Source organism: Chrysemys picta, chromosome 1 (assembly GCF_011386835.1).
Source record: "Chrysemys picta bellii isolate R12L10 chromosome 1, ASM1138683v2, whole genome shotgun sequence".
Classification (NCBI taxonomy): Eukaryota; Metazoa; Chordata; order Testudines; family Emydidae; genus Chrysemys; species Chrysemys picta.
Window position 1 is genome coordinate 344036773 of NC_088791.1, and position 23705 is coordinate 344060477.

Sequence of the window (23705 nt, forward strand, 5' to 3'; positions counted from 1 at the left end):
TCTTGCCGCAAGGAGCTTACAGTCTGGGGATATGGCTACACTTAAAACGCTGTTGCAGCTGCACCACTGTAGTGCTTCAGTGTAGACACAACCTACACTGACTGCAGGGGTTCTCCATCAGCATAGGTAATTCACCTCCCCAAGAGGTGGTAGCTAGGTCTAGCTAGACCTAGCACAGTCTACACCGGCGGTTAGGTTGGCATTGTGACGGTACCTCCAGTAAGGCTTTATGGAAATATGCATATGAATGTATATCTATAACATAACTAGAATGTGTTTTATGCTACATATGCCATGTAACATATCTCTGTAAAGGTCATGATCTACTGAATCTATTAATCCTATTTGTATGCATGTATCATTTTTGTATTCAAAGTTATGAATATTGGCTACATACTTGTTTGATTCTAAGTAGGCTGTAGTGAAGCAGTTGGTCAGCTTCCTGAGAAAAGACTATTCTCAGTAAGTGCCCACTCAGGAAACACTTAAGCCAACAATGAACTTGGAGACACCAATACACATCTGGGCTTTCCCAGGAATGTGGCTTGGCTGGTAAGGAACTCAGTCATGCATGGACATGTGACTTGCCCAGGTGACTCCAAAACTCCATCTTGGAGCTGGACTTTACATAGGAGAGGGGAGGGGGTCTCCACCCACAAGAGAAAGTCTATTTAAGCCCGTGGGAGACCCCTCCATTTTGTCTTCAGCTGGCTAAAGAGGGAGCCTCTCCACCCCCAAAGATACCTGAAAGAAACTGGAACAAAGGACAGTGACTGCAAGGGGTGTGAGTGATTGCTGGACCCAGACTAAAAGGAGGTTAGTCTGTAAAAGGGAGCATTCTGGAACTGGTGAGATTATCTGTATTCAGTTTGATTAGACATAGATTTGCATGTTTTATTTTATTTTGCTTGGTGACTTACTTTTTCTGTTACTACTTGGAACCACTTAAATCCTACTTTCTGTATTTAATAAAATCACTTTTTACTTATTAATTAACTCAGAGTATCTGTTAATACCTGGCCGGGGGGGCGGGGGAACAGCTGTGCATATCTCTTTATCAGTGTTATAGAGGGCGAACAAGTTATGAGTTTACCCTGTATAAGCTTATACAGGGTAAAACGGATTTATTTGTGTTTAGACCCCACTGGGAGTTGGGCATCAGAGTGTTAAAGACAAGAACATTTCTGTTAGCTGCTTTCAGGTAAGCCTATAGCTGTTAGGGGACATGATTCAGACCTGGGTCTGGGTTTGCAGCAGGCTAGCGAGTCTGGCTCAAACCAGGCAGGGCACTGAAGTCCTAAGCTGACAGGGCAGGAAGGCAGGAGCAGAAGTAGTCTTGTCACATCAGGTGGCAGCTTCCAAGGGGGGTTCTGTGATCCAACCCGTCACAGGCAAAGCTATGTCTCTTGGGGTGTGGATGTAGCTGTACTGATGTAAGTTTCTTGTGTAGATCAGGCCTAGGTGTAGGATAAGAGACAACAGATGGATAGAGAGAGATGGGGGAGTACAGGGTAACAATGAGACACCACTAGTTAGCATGACAGGCAGTGGTTTCAGCCTAACTGTTGTCAAGTGTTTAATAGACATAATGGAAAAGGAGAATTTTAGAAAGGGCTGTGGAGTAGGACAATAAGTTAATTTTGCACATGTTTAGAGGGAGAACCTCTCAAGCTTAAAGGCACCATGGGAGAAAGCACAAAGGGGCTTGTTTAAAAACTTAACAAGTGGGCAATTGTGACAGTCTGTACCCTTAAGTTTTACCAGCCTATTGTAAACTTTGTACAGAGTATGCCTTCTGAGGTATCATTTGAAAGCTCACAATTTGCCGAACATTATTGTCCTGGTAAATATGTATGGCAACATTGTATGTAAAGTTATAAAGATTCTACTGTATGACTTTACTGAGACATGCTCCAAGTTTAGAAAAGCAGGCACAAGCCAGTTCCTCAGAGACAAAAGGCAAACTGATGCCTCAGCCAGGTATCAGCATAATCAAATGGACTATCACCTGGGTAAGTGTCCATTTTGTGGCAGGAAGAAGGATGTGAGCAAGAAATTTACATCTTGGCAATGGAACAGCTGGAGATTCCCATGCAAACAGGCTGGCTGCCACCAGAACCCCAACTGGAGATGATTCTCAGAGGAGGAAGAGGCATAAAAATGAGGAACAGAGGCCCCAAATCACCCCTCTCCTCCCTTTCTCTCTACCCATGACACCCATGACTAATGAACAAAAAAAGGAACGGAACATTGGATTGGTGGAGGGGTCCAACACTGCAAAAGAACATGTGGTGAGAGACTTTTGGTTTGAATTACTTTGCTTGTTAAGTTAGGTATTTGTTCGTGTTTTATCTTTTCTTTATTTGTAACCAATTCTGATTTTTTATGTCTCATTACTTGTAATCACTTAAAATATTTCTTTCTGTAGTTATCATTATTTTATCTAAACATGTGTGTGTTTGAAGTACGTGGGAAGCTCCATTTGAGATGCCAAGGTATGTGCATATTGTTTTCTATTAATGAAATGATGGACTTTCTATGAGCTTGTTCAGGAAGATACTGGGCAGTACAAGCAGCACATTTCTGAGGACAAATTTAGGACTGGGAATTTTCTGGTGTCATTCTGAAATATAATTCAGGAGTGGCTGGCTAAAAGCACTCATATAACTCAGCTAGAATAATTTACATGCTAGAGGCTGGGTGTGAGAAGGCCAGGAGTGGTTGTTCTCACAGCAAAGCAGTATAAATGGCACCCCAGGTTGTAGAATTGAGGGGACATCACTGTCCATCAGTCCAGATTGTACCCTGGGGAATGTCACAGCGATGAATATCATAGGATGAATGAAGGTAGGAGTTGACATTTGTGATGAATGAGAAATGATAGATAGGGTGAGGATAGGCCTTGAAAGTGAAGACAAGTAGCTTATGTTTGATAGGCAAGGAGGAGCTTGTTGAGGGGGACGGGGCACTTCCTTAAGAGTCTTCTACAGACAATCCCAAAGAAAACTATAGCAGCCTTAACCTGCATGCACTAGCTTCACACTAAAAATACATATGCTGTTAAAGATGACTGCAAAGGAGGTGGGAGGGGACCATGTTTTTTTTTTTTTAATGCAGTTGGGGGATGAGGGGCTGCTTTTTTCTTGTTACTTTAGGAATATCAAATCATGACTTGCACATGCCCTTGCAGGGCCATAAGAACTGGGGTGTCAGCTCTTGCAGCCACTAATCGATTTACGTGGGTGTTGAATCAAGATCTTTTCTTCCAGCTATGTGTCAGGTTGAGTTAAACAGTCTGAATAACAATCACTCCCCCGCTTCGTTAACCAGGTTTCATTTGTATGGCAGCCAATACCTATCTAGGCACTTAGGCGGCCCTTATCACCGTAGTACCCGAGTGTAGAGCCCTGCAAATCTGCCGATATCTGCATACCATGTTTGCGGATTGTGGATTGGATGTGGATACAAATTTTGTATCCATGCAGGGCTCTATCTGAGCACCTCACAATCATCAATAGATTTTATCCTCACAACACCCCTGTGAGGTAGGGAAGTATTATCCTCATTGCACAGATGGGGAACTGAGAATGGAGCGGCTAAGGGGGGATATTTGCAAAGGCCTGAATCAGGTATGTACCCAACTCCCAGTGACTTTCAATGGGCATTCGGTGCCTAACTGTCCTCTGTGCCTTTGGAAATCTCTCCCAAGTAAGCACAAAGAAAGTATGTGGCTGACCCAAACGCACATCTCTTGAGTCGCAGTCCTGTGTCGAGTACACTAGACAACACTTCCTCCCAGTTTTTGATTTCAGGATTTTGATAATCTTGTCACTTTCCCAGTTGTCCAAGTGTTCCGGGCCGGGAGAGATCTAAGGTCCCCATCCTCCAAGGGTCCACTACATGGACAGAGCAGTGTGATTGTATGGAGACCCAGTAGAGTCATGGGAGTTCTGCTCTGCGGTCCACCTGAGCAGAGGTTATTGCAAGATGAGGACCCAGGCATTGTAAATGCCAGAAGGGAATTCACTAAAAGAAATAATTTAATGAGGTTATTAATAAATAACTATTTGGTTCAATTCCATTACACGCTCCTGGTATCCTTCTTCTTGGGGAAGAAGACAACCTGGGGAACTATAGACCAGTCAGCTTAATTTCAATACCTGGAAAGATACTCAAACCATCAATATTAAATGGCCAATTTGTAAGCACCTAAATGATCATTTGGGGGGGGAGGAATAGCTCAGTGGTTTGAGCATTGGCCTGCTAAACCTAGGGTTGTGAGTTCAATCCTTGAGGGGACCACTTAGGAATCTGGGGCAAAATCAGTACTTGGTCCTGCTAGTGAAGGCAGGGGGCTGGACTCAATGACCTTTCAAGGTCCCTTCCAGTTCTAGGAGATAGGATATCTCCATTAATTTAATTTTTTTTTTTTTAATCATAGGGTTCTAAGGAATAGCCAGCATGGATTTTTCAAGAACAAACCATGCCAACCAACCTAATTTCCTTCTTTGACAGGGTTACAAGCCTAGCAGATAGGAAGGAAACAGTAGACGTGATATATGTTTATTTTAGTAAGGCTTCTGAGACAGTCCCTTGTGACATTCTCATAAGCAAACTAGGGAAATGTGGTGTAGATGAAATAATATAACATGGGTACACAGCTGATTGAAAGACTGAACTCAGAGAGTAGTTCTTAAGGGTTCACTGTGAAACCAGAGCATATCTAGTGGGATCCCACAGGGGTCACTCCTGGGTCCAGTATTAGTCAATATTTTCATTACTGACTTGGATAATGGACTGGAAAGCATGCTTATAAAATCTGAGAATGACACCAAGCTGAGAGGGACGGAAGCACTTTGGAGGACAGGATTAGAATTCAAAATGACCCTGACAAATTAAAGACAGGTTTCAGAGTAGCAGCCGTGTTAGTCTGTAAAGAATTAGTCTAACCAGTCAGACCAATCAGCTTAATTTTGTTACCTGGAAAGATAATGGAGCAAATAATCAAAAAATCAATTTGTAAGCACCTAGAAGATAGGTGATAAATAACAGTCAACATGGATTAGTCAAAGAACAAATCATGTTAAACCAACTTAATATCCTTCTTTGACAGGATAACAAGCCTTGTAATATAACTCGACTTTAGCCTAAGGCTTTTGATACCATCTCACATGACCTGCTCATAAACAAACTAGGGAACTATCGCTTAGATAAACCTACTATAAGGTGGGTGCATAACTGGTTGGAAAAGCCTACTCAATGAGCCATTTTCAACGCTTCACAGTCAACCTGGAAGGGGATATTAAGTGGGGTCCCACAGGAATCTGTCCAGGGTCCAGGTCTACTCAATATCTTCAGAAATGATTTGTATAATGTCATGGAGAATACACTTATAAGTCTGCGGATGATACCAAGCTGGGAGGGGTTGCAAGCACTTTAGAAGACAGGATTAGAATTAAAAATGATCTTGACAAACTGGTAAAATGGTCTGAAATAAATGCAATGAAATTCAGTAAGGACAAATGCAAAGTACTACACTTAGGAAGGAATAATCAGTTGCACAAATACATAGTGGGAAATAACCGCCTAGGCAGGAGTACTGCAGAAATGGATCTGGCTGTTAGCATGAATCACAAACTAGACATGAATCACACGGCCCTTCCTGTTTTAATTCCAAACTTACTTCTCCGGGGAAGCTCAGCTCAGACGCAGCATCTAGTTTGTCAAAGAAATTCCTGGGCTTTATCCCCATTTATGCTATGACCCCTTCACACTGCTCTGGCAGTATATTGGGGACTTAAGTAGAAGTAAATTACACCTGCACCCACTTCAAAGCATTGTAACACCACCAAAATGGTGTAAAGGGGGTTTAGTGTAAAGGAAAATTAAACCTCTTTTCGTTTTTTTGTCCTGTTTTGTATATCATTTGGTCATTAAGACAAAGAGATCGAGGTGGCCAAGATCAGTGTCAGAATGCAATGTATACTTAAAGACACATTTCACAGTGGTAGCCATGTTAGTCTGTATCAGCAAAAACAACGAGGAGTCCTTGTGACACCTTAGAGACTAAATTTATTTGGGCATAAGCTTTCGTGGTCTAAAACCCACTTCATCAGATGCATGGAGTGGAAAATACATTAGGCAAGTATATATACACAGTACATGAAAAGATGGGAGTTGCCTTACCAAGTGGGGGGTCAGTGCTAATGAGACAATTCAATTAAAGTGGTATGCCAACATTTTTATGGCTGACTTAGAACAACGCTTCCTCAGCTCTCGTCCCCTAACGCCCCTACTCTACTTGCACTACATGGATGACATCTTCATCATCTGGACCCCAGGAAAAGAAGCCCTTGAGGAATTCCACCAGGATTTCAACAATTTCCACCACACCATCAACCTCAGCCTGGACCAGTCCACACAAGAGATCCACTTCCTGGACACTACAGTGCAAATAAGCAATAGTCACATAAACACCACCCAATACCGGAAACCTACTGACCGCTATACTTACCTACATGCCTCCAGCTTTCATCCAGACCACATTACACGATCCGTTGTCTACAGCCAAGCTCTAAGATACAACCGCATTTGCGCCAATCCCTCAGACAGAGACAAACACCTACAGAAACTCTATCAAGCATTCTTAAAACTACAACACCTACCTGCTGAAGTGAAGAAACAGATTGACAGAGCCAGAAGGGTACCCAGGAGTCACCTACTACAGGACAGGCCCAACAAAGAAAGTAACAGAACGCCACTAGCCGTCACCTTCAGCCCCCAACTAAAACCTCTCCAGCGCATCAACAAGGATCTGAAACCTATCCTGAAGGATGATCCCTCACTCTCACAGACCTTGGGAGACAATCCAGTCCTCGCTTACAGACAGCCCCCCAACCTGAAGCAAATACTCACCAGCAACTACACACCACACAACAAAAAACACGAACCCAGGAACCTATCCCTGCAACAAACCCTGTTGCCAACTTTGTCCGCATATCTATTCAAGGGACACCATCATAGGACCTAACCACATCAGCCACACCATCAGGGGTTCGTTCACCTGCACATCTACCAATGTGATATATGCCATCATGTGCCAGCAATGCCCCTCTGCCATGTACATTGGCCAAACCGCAGAGTCTCTACACAAAAGAATAAATGGACACAAATCAGATGTCAAGAAATATAACCTTCAAAAACCAGTAGGAGAGCACTTCAATCTCCCTGGACACTCAATAACAGACCTAAAAGTGGCAATTCTTCAACAAAAAAACTTCAAAAACAGACTCCAATGAAAAACTGCAGAACTGGAATTAATTTGCAAACTGGACGCCATCAAATTAGGCCTGAATAAAGACTGGGAGTGGATGGGTCACTACAAAAACTAATTTCCCCCTACTGTTACTCACACCTTCTTGTCAACTGTTTGAAAAGGGCCACCCTGATTACATTGGCCTCGTTACCACTATAAAAGTGATTTTTCCTCCCTTGGTATCCTACTGTGTTGAGAATAGCCCACTTCCACTTTAACTGAATTGTCTTGTTAGCACTGACCCCCCCACTTGGTAAGGCAGCTCCCATCTTTTCATGTACTGTGTATATATACCTGCCTACTGTATTTTCCACTCCATGCATCTGATGAAGTGGGTTTTAGCCCATGAAAGCTCATGCCCAAATAAATTTGTTATTCTCTAAGGTGCCACAAGTACTCCGTGTTGTTTTTTTTAAAGACCCATGTATACTTAAAGACACAGCAGCTCATTTTTACAAAAGCAAGAAATATGTTTCAAATGCGAGGAGTACAGTTTGTTACACGGATTTAATTGCTGATAGGAAGATGGAACAAGCAAGCTGGATTTCTAGTAACACCATGAAAGCACCAAAGAAATATTCACATTTCCACAGGTAAGTGAGGCACTCGGAGCCCTTTATCCGATAGATTCCTCATGGGAAGTTAGGGAGCACTGAAACACTTCTTCAAAAGCATCCAGAAAAGGCTCAGTGATTTCATCAACTGTGACATGTCTCTGGAGTTCTTCGCTCAGGGAGGTGACACCCGTCCCTTCGAGTCCACAAGGAACAATGTGATCAAACCACGTAAGATCTGTGCAGCAGTTCAGCGCCAGCCCATGAGAGGTTATATGCCTTCCACAATGGACACCTGAAAAGCAAAACATACATGTCAACTCGTTCAGTGCTATGTACCACACACCACCCCTCCCCCAAAGTCATCTTAAATGTCAGATTCCAAGGCCAGAAGGGACCATTGTGATCATCTAGCCTGACCTGTATAACACAAGCTACAGAACTTCCCCCAAATAACCCGTAGATCAGATCTTTCAGAAAAACATCCAATCCTGATTGAAAAATTACCAGTGATGGACAATCCGCTACAGCCCTTGGCAAGTTGTACCAATGGTTAAATATCCCCTTCACACTAAGACTCCTATCCACCTTACCACATAAGTTGCCCAGCTGATGCGGCACCAATGCTGTAGTGCTTATCAGCAGCGAGGGCACTGAGACCATAGCTTATCACGTTCACCAATACGGTCTCAATGTTTCCTTGTACTCCCCCACCATCTGTTATCTCATCTTACACTTCAACTGTAAGTTCTTTGGGGACAGAGACCTGCCTGTCTGCACTGTATTTGTGACTGGGGTTCCCAGGCTCTATTATAATACAAATCTAGCCCAGGGCACTGGGTTCATTGTTATTGCAGAGACATGCAGGCATGGTGTGCAGTCCCTCATGAGGAAGTGAAATTCTTGTAAATATCTGCTTGTTAACTGGGCAAATCCTGCCTATTAGCAGGATTGGCTCTGGTAGCGAATGAGGGCAAAGGACAGCATGATGTGCATGTTCACAGTCATACATAGTAGATCCCTGATTTTCCTGCTTTGCACTGCACAACAGGAGAGCTGGGATTCTACACTACTGTACTGTGACCATTGTTTTTAGAGAATCATAGAGCTTTTCAGTAGCAGAAAGTTTCCAGGAATTATTAAGGCCCACGTCCTGAAAGATTTACACATGTGCAGAGGAGTAATCCAATGAGATTACACACATGAGTAATGGTACACACGTGCATAAATCTTTCCAGGACTGAGGCATAAAAATGTAGTTCCTAGTGATTTACAAGTAACCCCTAACATTATTAGAATTGAGATTAGCGTGCAGGGGGATCTCTATTATTTCAGTATGTGGACTGCCTTTAGCCACACTCCATGTATAATCAGGTCACTCTACCTGCTATTTTCCATGGATCTTTCACACAGCAGCACATGAAAGGAGAAGCAGTTTAATAAAGGCTACGCTACGGCCTTGTCTCTGCTAGAAAAGGATCTGCCAGTGTAACTATACCAGCAAACCATCTTAGTGGAGGTGCCGTTTATACCAGGAAGAGTGCATTTGCTGGTATAATTTATATCAGTTCCCTAAATGAAATAAACGATATCAGCAAAAGCATGGTTTTGCTTGTATAACTGCATCTACACTTGTGCTTTTGCCACCACCATCAGGTCAGTTATGGGGTGTGATTTTTTCCACGCTTGATAACATAGCTACACTGGCAAAAATTTTAAGGGTAGACCAGGTCTACGCTAGGAGCTATACTGTCAAAAACCTCTAGTGTGGACATATTTATATTGGTATAAAAGTGCTTATTGGATTTCCCTGACCGGGATAAACGATACCAGTATAAACACCGTTATAACTGTGTCCACACTACCGCTTTACTGGCATATCTACGTTAGTAAAAATCACACCCCAAACCAACACAGCAATGCCAGTAAGACTCATTAGAGCAGACCAGGCGAAGCAGAAAACCATGGCCTTGATCCTGCACTGAAAACCCCATGGGTGGATCCCTGCATCGGTGCTGAGCCCCACTGGAGTCTGCGCGGTTCATTGCAGCATCAGGGCTTGTGATCATAAAACCACGAACACGGGTGGGGCACTTGGGCGGGTGCAAAACCTGAAACTACTCTTAACTCACTCAAGGCCGCTCAGCCCCATCTCCTGCCAACTTCCCAGGAGCTCCCCAAGTCTCCACTTGTCCCCTGATCCTCTACCTCTCTGCTGCCCCCCATGACCTCCTCACCCCTCCTGCCTTCTCCTCAGGGACCCCCTGCATCCCCCGACTGCTACCCCCATTTCCCCTGCACCCCTCTTCTTGCCTCCTCCCCAGGGACCCTGAGTCCCCAACATACCCCAACCCCCACCTCTCTCCTGCCCCCCATTTCCCCTGCACCCCTCTTCTTGCCTCCTCCCCAGGGACCCTGAGTCCCCAACATACCCCAACCCCCACCTCTCCTGCCCCCCATTTTACCCCCACTCCTCTTCCTGACTCCTCCCCAGGGACCCGGTGCCCCCCTCACTCCCTTCCTGCCCCGGGACCCCCCGAGCCCCGCACTTCTCCCAGCCCCCCGCCTCCCCCCGGATCCCGGCCGGCCCGGCCCGGCGCTCACCCACGGCGCAGAGCTTGCGGCCCCGCAGCCACACGCCGGTGTAGGGCGGCGGCAGGGCGTGCGCGGCGGGCAGGCCCAGGCGGCGGCAGAGGCCCAGCGCCGCGGCCTCCAGCGCCCCCACGTAGGCGCGCAGCGAGAGGCCGAGGCGCCGCAGGTCCAGCACCGGGTAGGCCAGCAGCTGGCCCGGGCCGTGGAAGGTGAGCAGCCCCCCGCGCGCCGCCCGCCGGAACTCGGCGCCCAGCGCCCGCAGCCGCCGCTCCTCGCCCGCCGGGTCGGGGCCGCCCCGCAGCCCGCGCGTGTACACGGGCCCCGCCGGCTCGGAGAGCAGCAGCCAGCCCGCCGCGCCCGCGCCCGCCGCCCGCTGCCGCCCCACGCAGCGCTCCTGCGCCGCCAGCGACTCCGCGTAGGGCAGCCGGCCCAGCCGCAGCAGCCGCACCGCCGGCCGGGCCCGCATCGCCCCGCCGCTGCCGGTGTATCCCTGCCTGCCTGCCTGGCTGGGGGAGCGCGGGGAGGGGGCGACTCGAGGCGGGGCTGGGAGTGGGGTAGGGCAGTGTGGGGTAGGGCTCAGAGGCGGGGGAAGGTAGGGTGGGGTAGGGTTCAGAGGTGGGGAAAGGCAGGGTGGGGTAGGGGGCAGAGATGGCACTGGGGTGGAGGCGGGGACAGGCGGGGGAAGGCAGGGTGGGGTTGCGGTCAGAGGTGGGGGAAGGCAGGGTGAGGTAGGGGTCAGAGGTGAGGTAGAGGTCAGAGGTGGGGTAGGGCTCAGAGGCGGGGGAAGGCAGGGTGAGGTAGGGCTCAGAGGTGGGGTAGGGGAGGCAGTGTGGGGTAGGGCTCAGAGGCGGGGGAAGGCAGGGTGAGGTAGGGTAGGGGAAGGTAGGGTGGGGTAGGGGTCAGAGATGGCACTGAGGTGGAGGCGGGGGAAGGCAGGGTGGGATGGGGTCAGAGGTGGGGTAGTGGAAGGCAGGGTCGGGTAGGTCTCAGAGGCGGAGGAAGGCAGGGTGAGGTAGGGGTCAGAGGTAGGGTAGGGGAAGGTAGGGTGGGGTAGGGGTCAGAGATGGCACTGAGGTGGAGGCGGGGGAAGGCAGGGTGGGATGGGGTCAGAGGTGGGGTAGTGGAAGGCAGGGTCGGGTAGGTCTCAGAGGCGGAGGAAGGCAGGGTGAGGTAGGGGTCAGAGGTAGGGTAGGGGAAGGTAGGGTGGGGTAGGGGTCAGAGATGGCACTGAGGTGGAGGCGGGGGAAGGCAGGGTGGGATGGGGTCAGAGGTGGGGTAGTGGAAGGCAGTGTGGGGTAGGCCTCAGAGGCGGAGGAAGGCAGGGTGAGGTAGGGGTCAGAGGTAGGGTAGGGGAAGGTAGGGTGGGGTAGGGGTCAGAGATGGCACTGGGGTGGAGGCGGGGGGAAGGCAGGGTGAGGTAGGGGTCAGAGATGGCACTGAGGTGGAGGCGGGGGAAGGCAGGGTGGAAAGGGTCAGAGGTGGGGTAGTGGAAGGCAGGGTGGGGTAGGGTCAGGTGGATCTGGGGGTGGGGTCAGAAGCAGGAGAAGGTAGGGTGGGGTAGTGTTCAGAGATGGCGCTGAGGTGGAGTCGGGGGCAGGGTGAGGAAGGGGTCAGGGATGGAGCTGAGGTTAGGCTGGGATGGGCTGTGAGTTGGGTCAGGTGGGTGAGGGGTTGGGGAACAGAGGTAGGGTAGGGTGAGAGTAGAGGTTAGGTGAAGCTGGGGATAGGGTGGGATGGGGAATCAACGGTGGGGTTGTGTGATGAAGTGGGGGAATTGTCTTGTTTTTTTCTTGTTTTTCCAATGGTTTGCATGCAGAGGGGGCGGGATTCAGTTTCCCTGGGTGTTACTGGTTTAACGAGGTGATGGGAGAGGGAGTTTGTTGTTACAGAGGACCAGCTAGGGAACTTGGGACACCAGCCAATGGCCTGGAGAATGGATACCCCAGCGACTGGCGACCTGGTGACCCAGAGGCCCAGCTCAGGAGTCGCAGCCAGTTCTGGCCAGTGGGAGGACAATGGGCTGTAAAGAGAGGACCCCCGGTAACCTAACAAGCCGGTTTCAGCCAGAGGGGGCCAGAGGACGGAAGAGAGGAGAGGAGGCCCAGGCGACCCTGTTTACCTGGAGAGAAGACAATGGACAGAGGCAGGGCTTGAGGATGGTGATATCAGATGCCCAGCTGGGAAGCAGGAGGGCTCTGGGCTGGAGAGGGAGAGCAGGCAGAGCCCACCTGGAAGAAGGGGAGACTTGGATGTGCTGTGCTGAGGGAAGCCAGGCTCGAGGGCTCTGAGAGTTTCCTGTGCTATGTTCAAACGCTCAGTAAACCTTCCTGTTTTACACTGGCTGAGTGTCACTCCAGTCTAGAGAACAGGGTTACATTATTCCCTTTGGGGAGTGGAGGCCCTAGGGGTCCAGAGCGAGTGGACTCCCTGAGGGAGCCCACGGCGAGAAACAGGTGTGCTAAGGCTCCGAGAGGTGCGGCTCCAGGAGGTAGAGGGGCTTAACCCCCGAGAGAGAGTGGACCCCCGAGAAGGGCTGTCACACTGAAGGGGGTTCCTCCCAGGGTCCGCACGGGGCCAAGAGTGGGCACGATCTGTGAGTCTGTGACAGGTTGATTTTGCATAGAATAGGGATCTGATGCATAAGGAGGGCAGGGGTGGGAGTCTGGGGGTGGAGCAGGAGGTGGGGTGGGGTGAAGTTAGGTAAAATGTAGTGGGTTATTCTGTGCTCTTAGCCCCATGCCTATATGCCAAGTGTGTGACCCATCAACAGATGAAGCTTTGCTTTCCCCACCATTGCATCACCTCTCTTATTATTTAATTTAAGTGGAATTGATGCTTTCCAGTGGTTTAAATGTAATGTCCTTTTAACTGACTCTGGTGAGTTAGTCATAGAGATTAAGGCCAGAAGGGACCATCAGATCATCTAGTGTGACCCCCCTGTATATCACAGGCCACCAACACCACCCAGAACGCGTATACTAACCCAACAACCCAAATGAGACCGAAGTATTCCAGCCCACTGGAGACTAGACTGTTATGTGCCACAGGGAGACAATACAAGGGACCAAGATGCATCGGTGCCTGAGGCCCCTGCAATGGCAGGGACGTGATTAAGTGAGATAGACCCAGATATAACTTTGGCAAGTGACCCTCATTCCACGCTGCAGAGGAAGGTGAAAACCCCGCAAGGTCACTGCCAGACTGACCTGTGGAAAAATTCCTTCCCTATCCCACGTATGGCAATCAGTCCCTGAGCATGTGAGCAAGAATAGCACCTGAGAGAGCGTGCTTGGTGCCGCCCACCTCAGAGCCCTGGCCCTCCTTATCCAGTGTCCATTTCCAGCCCAGGCCATCTCTGGTGCTTCAGAGGAAGGAGACAAAAACAAATAAATTAAACAATAAAAAAAACCCAAAACAGAATACATTGGGCGGGGGAGAAAAATAATCCCTTTTTGATCCCTCCAGGTGGCTGGCTGAAACCCTGATGAAGGAAACATAAACTGGAAGTGAGCCCTGCCCCTTACCATCAGAAGCAACCCTGTCAGACAATTGCACTCATAAATTTGTCCAGCTCTGTCTTAAAACTCATGAAGTTCCACAACTCCTACTGGGAGCGAGCTGCCCTGGAGATTCTTATACAGTGCACAGCCCCTGTTCTGTGCTCCATTGCACATTAGAACAGTACAGAGAATGGCCAGCAAATCCTAAGAGCAATCCCAGCAGGCACAACTAGTGGGTGCATGGCACATGTGTCAGGTTATCACCGTGCTAGCAGCACAGACTGCTGTTGGCACAGTGCAGGGCCTGTGACTTGTGCAATTGTAAGCCCCGTGAAATGTAGGTTTCATTTCAGGCAGAAGTAAGGAAAGGAGCTTCCCAGTCTGAGAGGGGATATTCCCCACGTGACATTTAGTATAGCTTAGTTAATATGGTGGGTTTTTTTAGAAGGCAGCAAAATATATTGTTTGAGTTTTTTGTTAAACAAAAACAAAACTGCAAGCAGCTCATATCACAGCAACAACTCTACAGCAACACTCCAGTGTTCCCCTTACCCAGCATTCACAAGCACGCTCCAGGAACATACCAACCTGTGATGAGTAACCCTACCATAATAAAACCAGAGCAAAACTCCCCAGCACCCATGAGCAGCCTTATAATAACAAACCCATTTGTACAAAATGGAGCTAAAGAATTTTAGTAACAAAACCAAGTCTAGAATTATATTGTAGTTAAACTTACAAATGATTATTGTGAATCATAGAAGATTAGGATTGGAAGAGACCTCAGGAGGTCATCTTGTCCAACCCCCTGCTCAAAGCAGGACCAACACCAACTAAATCATCCCAGCCAGGGCTTTGTCAAGACGGGCCTTAAAAACCTCTAAGGATGGAGATTCTACCACCTCCCTAGGTAACCCATTCCAGTGCTTCACCACCCTCCTAGTGAAATAATGTTTCCTAATATCCAACCTAGACCTCCCCCACTGCAACTCCATCCTCCTTGTAACCCCCCTTCAGGTAGTTGAAGGCTATCAAATCCCCCCTCACTCTTCTCTTCTGCAGACTAAACAAGCCCAGTTCTCTTCCTCGTAAGTCATGTGCCCCAGCCCCCCTGATCATTTTCGTTGCCCTCCGCTGGACTCTCTCCAATTTGTCCACATCCTTTCTGTAGTGGGGGGCCCAAAACTGGACGCAATACTCCAGATGTGGCCTCACTAGTGCCGAATAGAGGGGAATAATCGCTTCCCTCGATCTGCTGGCAATGCTCCTACTAATGCAGCTCAATACGCCGTTAGCCTTCTTGGCAACAAGGGCACACTGCTGACTCATATCCAGCTTCTCATTCACTGTAATCCCCAGGTCCTTTTCTGCAGAACTGCTGCTTAGCCAGTCAGTCCCTAGCCTGTAGCAGTGCATGGGATTCTTCCATCCTAAGTGCAGGACTCTGCACTTGTCCTTGTTAAACCTCATCAGATTTCTTTTGGCCCAATCCTCCAATTTGTCTAGGTCACTCTGGACCCTATCCCTATCCTCCAGCGTATCTACCTCTCCCCCCAGCTTAGTGTCATCTATGAACTTCCTGAGGGTGAAATTGATCCCATCATCCAGATCATTAATAAAGATGTTGAACAAAACCGGCCTCGGGACCAATCCCTGGGGAACTCCGCTTGATACCGGCTGCCAACTAGACATCGAGCTGTTGATCACTACCCATTGAGCCCAACAATGTAGCCAGCTTTCTATCCACCTTATAGTCCATTCATCCAATTCATACCTTTTTAACTTGCTGGCAAAAATACTGAGGGAGACCGTACCAAAAGCTTTACTAAAGTCAAGATATATCACGTCCACCACTTTCCCTATATCCACAGAGCCAGTTATCTCGTCATAGAAGGCAATTAGGTTAGTCAGGCATGACTTGCCCTTGGTGAATCCATGATGACTGTTCCTGATCACCTTCCTCTCCTCTAAGTGCTTCAAAATAGTTTCCTTGACCGGTCTTTAGTTCCCCAGGTTCTCCTTCTTCCCTTTTTTAAAGATGGGCACTATATTTGCCTTTTTCCAATAAGAGTAAATAGTTTTAATTAAAGTTTGTTTTAAAAATCAGGACTAAGATCCTGAGTGGGTTGAAATTAACCATGTCGGGCCTTTAGAGAATAACCCAATGATCCAATCTTAGCTTTTAAGTACTATTCTATAAAATATTCAAATTTCACCGAACTGCTAAATGAGTCAATCATTCATTAAAAACAAAATAAACTGTACCCAGTGAGCTCTTGTAAAGCTGTTGTTTCAAGTTATCGATTAGATGAATCATATAAAAGTTACAATTCATGCATTTAGTGTTTATAGAGCTATCAATTGCATTAGTAAACTGACTTTATCACAAATCTTATTTTCTGGATATCTACTTTTAGTAATTCTAAACAAATTAGCTCTCACCTCAGCCAACAGCCTTTTTGCAAGTACTAGAGTGTGGTTACTGTTGTACTGGAGAAATTGCAAGAAAGGCAGAAGTGAATGATAAGAGGCACTTTCTTCTGTTTACCTACTCCTTTGTTGAAAAGGAGTAAAGGTAATAAAGGTCTATAAGATTAGTGTAGCCTGGGAAAAAGCACCGTCAAATAAACACAGTCGTACTGTGCCAGGTCACGCTCGACCACATTTAGCCAGTTTCGTTAAACAACTGCACTGGCTTGCCTCCATTCAGTTCAGGATCCAGTTTAGTTCAGCACTGCTCTCTTTATCACCAATTCCTGATCTCACTAATTGACTTCAGTGGAGTTACTCTGGATTTACACTACTGCAACTGAGGCTATAGCGCTTCACTGTAGATGCTAGGTACGTAAATGGGAAAAGCCCTTCCCGTCAGTGTAGGTAATCCACCTCCCCCCGAGGCGGAAGATAGATCAACAGAAGAATTCTTCCATCAACGTAGCACTGTCTACATGGGGTGACTTAGGTCAGCTTAACAACGCTGCTCAAGGTCGTGGATTTTTCACGCCCCAGACCAATGTAGTTAAACTAAATTAATTTTCTAGTGTAGACCAGGCCTGAGGTCAGAATCTGGCTTGCTGTGTCTGCCCTTAGCAGAAGAGATTTGCATATTTTGTGCCAAGATTTTGTGTGTGTCTGTCTGTATGTATATCAAGTTATTTCCTTTTTTGTGATTAATCATCAAATTTTTGCTGGACATCAAAGCCAAATGCTCTTCCTTTTTGGCTTGCTGTGGTGGTGCATGCGTAAGATCAGGAAAATGGTATGTAATAGGTCTGGGATCCTTCGTAAATAAGAAGCCAAGAATTAGCTTGGTCGTATACTTACAATATTTACTGTCAATATCCGGCTTTTGAAGCCGAGAGGATATGGAGTATTTGCATGGAACACAGCAAGAGATGGCTCAATGTTTCTCCAGATATAAGGGCATAACAATTTTTGTAAAGCGTGCGTACAATGTTGCATTTTTCCAGAACATGACTCACCATTCAGGGTAACTGCACCTGTATTTCTCCCCCTCCCCTGAGGTCCAGCAAGGGCACTCACTCTCGGCTTCCCCAGCTGTTGCCTGCGTCTCAGTCCCATCTGAGCAGGGTATGGCTCTGCTGCACAGTTCTCTGCCTTCACTGCAGAGACTAAATAGACTTGCTTGTTTTGTCTTCAGATACTGATAACAGAGAGTTGTTGCAGATATAAGCTAAAAAGCACGACAGTGAAAACATTAAAAACGAGAACAGAACCTCAACCTGTACACATGCTAACATGCATTCTGGCAGGCCCTATCCTCCAACCCTATACTGAGGATTGGGACCCTCTGTGGAATAAAGGTCACATCTGTTTGCTGGATCAGGAAGAAGGCCCTGAGTCCATTTAAACCCAGGTCATTTATCCAAAAGATTTTTCCTTGTCTCTTGGTCCCTGGAGAATCCAGTTTGAACTGGGATAGGCATATCTCTGCAGGGGGGTGGTTTCAAAGGGTTGGTAAGGAGGAAGTTCATTAGTATCCTCCTGCTACTAGAGAAGATACATACAATGCCACAATAACATATACACAATTGCATTTTTAATACAATGTACAAAGGTATTTACCCTAATCCAGTAAGGTTTAGTTTAATTCAGTAAAGTTTAGCTTAATTCCATAAAATTTGTTCAGGATATTACAGGATCTTGTCAATCTGCCACAACGGAAGCACACAATGTTATTACCGTAGTGCAGTGATTCTCAAACTTTTGTACTGGTGACCCCTTTCACATAGCAAGCCTCTAAGTGCGACCCCCCATATAAATTAAAAACATGTTTTTATATACTTAACACCATTATAAATGCTGGAGGCAAGGCGGGGCTTGGGTTGGAGGCTGACAGCTCACTACCCCCCAGGTAATAATCTTGTGACCCCCTTAGGGGTCCCAACCCCCAGTTTGAGAATCCTGGCCATAGTGCCTTCATCTGAGTAGCACAACGCACTTTACAAACAACCGTGCCTCTTGAAACCTCTGTAATTGTTTTTTATTAAAATAGCGGCGTCCCATTGTGCTAGGCACTTTACCGGAAGTAGAAGTCCTTGCCCTGGGGAGCTTGCCATCAAATTCAAGACATGGATCCACAGAGTATATAACGAAGTAGGAAGGTATAACAAGTAGGAAGGAGCAGGAGAGGGAGGACAAGGGTCACAGCAATGAGAACAAACATTAATATAGGTCAGCTTTGTAAAGCAGGTATCCTCCTTATTTTATACAGCTACTAAATGAGACTCAAAGGGTGAAATCCTGGCGCCATTGAGGTCAATGACAAACCTAAACTGAGCCTCTTAAGAAGAATCCAAATCTCCTTTTAAGAACATCACATCTGAGAAGTGTTGTGACTTCTTGACTCCCTGCACTCAAAGGGCCCCCTTTGTGCCACATTCCAAGCCTGGCAGAGATTCCAATTGCTTCATCCGTCTCTTTATTTCTGTTTTTATTGTTTGTATTGCAGTAGCCCCAGACCTGGACTTGGCCCCATTGTGCTAGGTGCTGTACAAACACAGAACAGGAAAAGGATCCTTGCCTGAACGAGTTACAGTCGACGTTTATTTCCCCAACCAGAGCATCTTCATCTTTTTTTCCTAGCATGTCGGAAGCATGAAAGGTTTTGTATTAATAACCTTGGACTGTGAGATTCCTTTAACACACCTTACAACTGTGACCGTGTCCAGCTTCTCTCATGATTTCATGCACTGTGGTGCACTTCCTGTCTCCAAACTCAGGAACTGGTTACAGTGTGATGGCCTGTGAAGTCTCAGCAGAATGGCACTTCTCTGTGAAGGACCCCATCTCCATTCATGGAGATACTGAAGATGCTGACAGCTAGTTCCAAACACTGCTTTGAAAATTCATATTTTTCTCTATAGATTTAGGCCCAGCTCCACAAAGGTTAAATGCCTTTGTGGATTAGTGCTTAGCAAATATTTAACTACCTACGGCAATTAGAAATAACCATCCGGACTGAAAGCATAGAACATCTTAAGGATCCTGGTGAGTTGTGATTAGAGCCAAAACCATTATGGCTCCCCTGGTACAGCATATTCATTGACCCAAAAATACATTCCTGAGGCTGTGACGGAAGCAAAGAAACACAAGGATATCCACAGTTAAGGCTGACCTCCAGGCCGCACGCACAGCAGGGTGTATTAAGGAAGTAGTTAAGGAAATTCCCTGCTGTGGCTGGGGATTGGAGGTCAGCCTGTGGAGTGAATTTCCTTATTTTTCTTTGCTGCCATCACCACCACAGCAGACTTTTGATTCCATTAGGGCCCAATCCAGCAAGCTGCCGAGCTGCCTTAAATCACATTCAAGTCAATGGGATCTGAGGACATTCAGCATCTCACAGGATCAGGCTTTTTATGAATTTCATTCCGTGCGAGCATGAGGTTCACTGCCTTGGAGACTGAAGTCATCTCTTTATTCGCCAAATAGTGGATCAACTTCAAAGAGCAAGCCACCCCACTCCCCCGCCCACAGCCCTGTCAATGTGTCTCAACAAGGACCAAGAGTCACCTGCTGTGGAGTCAGAGGGGAATTCACTTTCCATATCCAAAAGCCATCCAGGGTACTGATTAATGCTAACTGTGGTGGTGTTTTTGTGATAGGTGCATCTGTCTGCATGGAACTAGAGTGAGACCCACCAAACTAATTTACCATATGCCACACTACAGACCAGAGTGAGGTTCAGATCCAACACCTGCAGGTGAAAGGCTCTGTATCTCATTACCAGTTCCCTGAGCCTCCCCTTCCCACAGACATTTGCACTGATGACATGTAGCATATCTTTTAAAAATGCCTTTTCCCAAGGTAATTAACGAGGTCTATTCCGGTCTTTGGGCTGGGGGTTTGTTATTATTACTTAATATTTTTATATAGCACCGTAAGTGGGGATAGTGCTTTATAAAGAGAATAAATATATCCCCCATATTTCTCTGCACTTACTATCTCAGATCCTGATGCTTCCAAAGTAATGCACATTGGAAAACATAATCCAACTATATGTACAAAACGATGGGGTCTAAATTAGCTGTTATCACTCAAGAAAGAGATCTTGGAGTCATTGTGGAGAGTTCTCTGAAAATATCCACTCAGTGTGCAGCGGCAGTCAAAAAAGCAAACAATGTTAGGAACCATTAGGAAAGGGATAGATAATAAGACAGAAAATATCATAATGTGACTATATAAATCCCTGGTATGCCTACACCTTGAATACTGCATGCGGTTCTGGTTGCCACTTCTCAAAAAAAAAAATATTAGAATTGGAAAAGGTACAGAGAAGGAAAACAAAAACAATTAGGACTATGGAACAGTTTCCACATGAGGAGACTGGGCCTGTTCGTCTTAGAAAAGAGACGACTTGGGGGATATAATAGAGGCCTATAAAATCATGAATGTTGTGAAGAAAGTGAATAGGGAAGTGTTATTTACCCCTTCACATAACACATGAACTAGGGGTCACCCAATGAAATTAATAGGCAACAGGTTTAAAATAGACAAAAGGAAGTACTTCTTGACACAGCGCACAGCCCAGTTGTGGAACTTGTTGCCAGGGGATGTTGTGAAGCCCCAAAGTATAACTGGTTCAAAAAAGAATTAGATAAGTTCATGGAGGACAGGGCCATCAATGGCTATTAGCCAAGATGGTCAGGGATGCAACCTCATGCTCTGTGTGTCCCTAAACCTCTGACTGCCAGAGTCTGGGACTGGATGACAGGGAGTAGATCGCTCAATAAATTGCCATGTTTTGTTCACTCCCTATGAAGCATCTGGCACCGTCCATTGTCAGAAGACAGGATGCTGGGCTAGATGACTAGAGACCTTAGCCTCTAAGGATAGAACAAGAAGCAATGGGCTTAAACTGCAGCAAGGGAGGTTTAGGTTGGACATTAGGAAAAAGTTCCTAACTGTCAGGGTGGTTAAACACTGGAATAAATTGCCTAAGGAGGTTGTGGAATCTCCATCTCTGGAGATATTTAAGAGTAGGTTAGATAAATGTCTATCAGGGATGGTCTAGACAGTATTTGGTCCTGCCATGAGGGCAGGGGACTGGACTCGATGACCTCTCGAGGTCCCTTCCAGTCCTAGAATCTATGAATCTATAGGTCCAATGACCCAGTATGGCCATTCTTATGTTTCCCCCCATTAACTGTAATGCAGTCCAGTTGCAAGATCAGATCTCAAAAGTGCAAGCATCTTCTCATGCCCTGCAAATGTTCTGCACTGTGGAGGCTGTTAAGTCTGGAGCTGGTGGTCTCCCTCTAAGGACAGACACCTGTGTAAGTATTTCAGTTGTTCCCTTTCACTCCGGATTCATTGAGTGGAATTCAGATAGGGAGCAGTTCAAAGTAGGCACGTGTTCACTTACCTCTGCTTTAGATGCAGAATGTCTGGTCTGACCACAGTGTATCAGCTCTAGCAGCCAGATATCATTGTGGGCCTGATCCAAAGCCCACTGAAGTCACGGATGCATCGAGTTTAAGGCCACAAGGGACCATTGTCAATAGGAGTCTCAATGGACTATAGATCAGGCCTTACTTTACCCTCTAGTAGTGGTAACTTTTCTCTGTCACAGCAAGTAACTTGTATCTTGGCCACCTGACTCGAATATCTCAATATAATCAGACTTCTCCGAGCCAAGCTGTAAACTGTCCTCAGATTATAAATCTCCAATGTACTTTTCCCATGACCGCAGACTCAAGAGAGACAAGCACAGAAGGCTTTGAGGCACGTTATTCAGCTAAGTGCTTACATAACTCTAACACCCTGAATTAAGACTTACCCACAACTAAGGAGGGTTCCTTACAGACTCCTCTTTTGTGGGCAACTGCCCCAAAGTTTTGGTGACTTTTTTCTCTGCCTTTCAGGTCTCAGGGGAGTTGGCAGTTTAACTGGCAAATGGAGCCAATTTGATCTGAAGCTTAGACTCTGTACTGTTGGGAATAAAACTGGAAAGAGCACATGTCCCATACTAATAATACTTAGGATTTTCATCAGCAGATCTCAAAGCGCTTTACAAAGGAGGTGTGTGTCATTATCCCCATTTTCAGATGGGAAACGGAGGCAAGGGGCGGGAAGTGCCTTGTCCAAAGTCACCCAGCAGCCCATGGGTAGAGCCAGGACTAGGACTCTGCTCTCTTGTCTAGTGCTCCATCCACTAGGCCACACTGCTCTACTGATCATGATGCAGAAGCTCACGTCTTACATTTTTATTAGGGTGTCCGTAGGATTATTGGCATGAGTAAGGTTTGCAAGGGCTGGGTGCTACCGGCATGGTCATGTAAATGTCATGTAAGTAACTTTACGTACATGAGTAGTGTCATGATAATCAGTGAGATGACTTCCACGAGTAAAGCTACGCACGTGTGCATGTGCAGGACCCATATAGCTGTTATTTACATATCTATTTTCTACCATTATTATTCGTTCTTATTATTTTATTTATCATTTGTATTACAGTAGGTCCAAGGAGCCCCAGTCATGGATCGGGACTCCGTTGCGCTAAGTGGTGTATAAACCCACAACGCAAAGACAGTCCCTGCCCCAAGGAGCTGAAAATTTAAGTATAAGACAAACCACCAGCTGGATACAGACAGGTGGGAGAGAACAAGGGAACAATGGGACAATATTGATCGGCATGATAGGCAGTGGTATCTAATCCATATTTCTCCTCTAAGTATGTGTCTGAAGTGTCGGTCACTGCATTGTGTAAGGCCTCAATCCTATATTGAGATCCATGTGAGAGGACTCTTGTGCCTCCATGGAGTCAGTGCCATTGACGAGTGTATCTCGATGCAGGACTGGAGCCCAAGCAGGGACATGCACCAAGCTGGTTACTGTGTGCACAGAGGGTGAAATGTCCCCAACCCTATCCTTGAAGTAGGTTGACGTGGTGCATAAGCTTTGTGCTGGCTCGCTGCGTGAGGGTGAATGTCCCCCCCTTGGCAGTTCATGTGCACAGCTGCCTGTTGTTAGACATGAAGCTGTATGCTTGAATGTGTGACTCTGAAAATTGTAAAGTCCATGTCATTGATCCCAGCGCTCCTCTTTCATGAGGACTTTCACTTACGCATTACAGTTATGGGCGTGGACTGGGCCAGTGATCCAAACATGACTGACGTGGAGACTGTTATCCATGGGGCAGCAAAGCAAGCAATGGGGTCCGGTTGGAGGCACTGTTGTAAATTTCTTAGTTTCAGGATGATCACACAGTCTGGCGATCCTCAC

General features: G+C 46.7%; 1 protein-coding gene and 1 long non-coding RNA gene across 2 annotated transcripts in view; one reads left to right on the top strand and one right to left on the bottom strand.

The window, feature by feature from the left end:
* Window positions 1–7803: 7803 nt before the first annotated feature.
* On the bottom strand, window positions 7804–11096 carry LIPT2 (lipoyl(octanoyl) transferase 2). Its single transcript, XM_065596247.1, has 2 exons — window positions 10474–11096; window positions 7804–8164 (listed from the first exon to the last, which is right to left on the bottom strand). Exons 1-2 carry the CDS (start codon window positions 10925–10927, stop codon window positions 7932–7934), a joined length of 687 nt encoding a protein of 228 aa, XP_065452319.1. The 5' UTR covers window positions 10928–11096; the 3' UTR covers window positions 7804–7931.
* LOC112060638 (uncharacterized) overlaps window positions 10535–23705 on the top strand; it is a 31930-nt gene continuing 18759 nt past the window's right edge. Inside the window, exon 1 of the long non-coding RNA XR_010601293.1 lies at window positions 10535–10670. This is a non-coding gene — a long non-coding RNA (uncharacterized LOC112060638). The remainder of the gene's footprint in view (window positions 10671–23705) is intronic.

Coding starts and splice junctions, on each gene's coding strand:
- LIPT2 (XM_065596247.1), bottom strand. CDS start 10,927: ATGCGGGCCCGGCCGGCGGTGCGGCTGCTGCGGCTGGGCCGGCTGCCC. Junction 8,165..10,473: donor CCGCAAGCTCTGCGCCGTGG/GTGAGCGCCGGG, acceptor TTTGCTTTTCAG/GTGTCCATTGTGGAAGGCAT.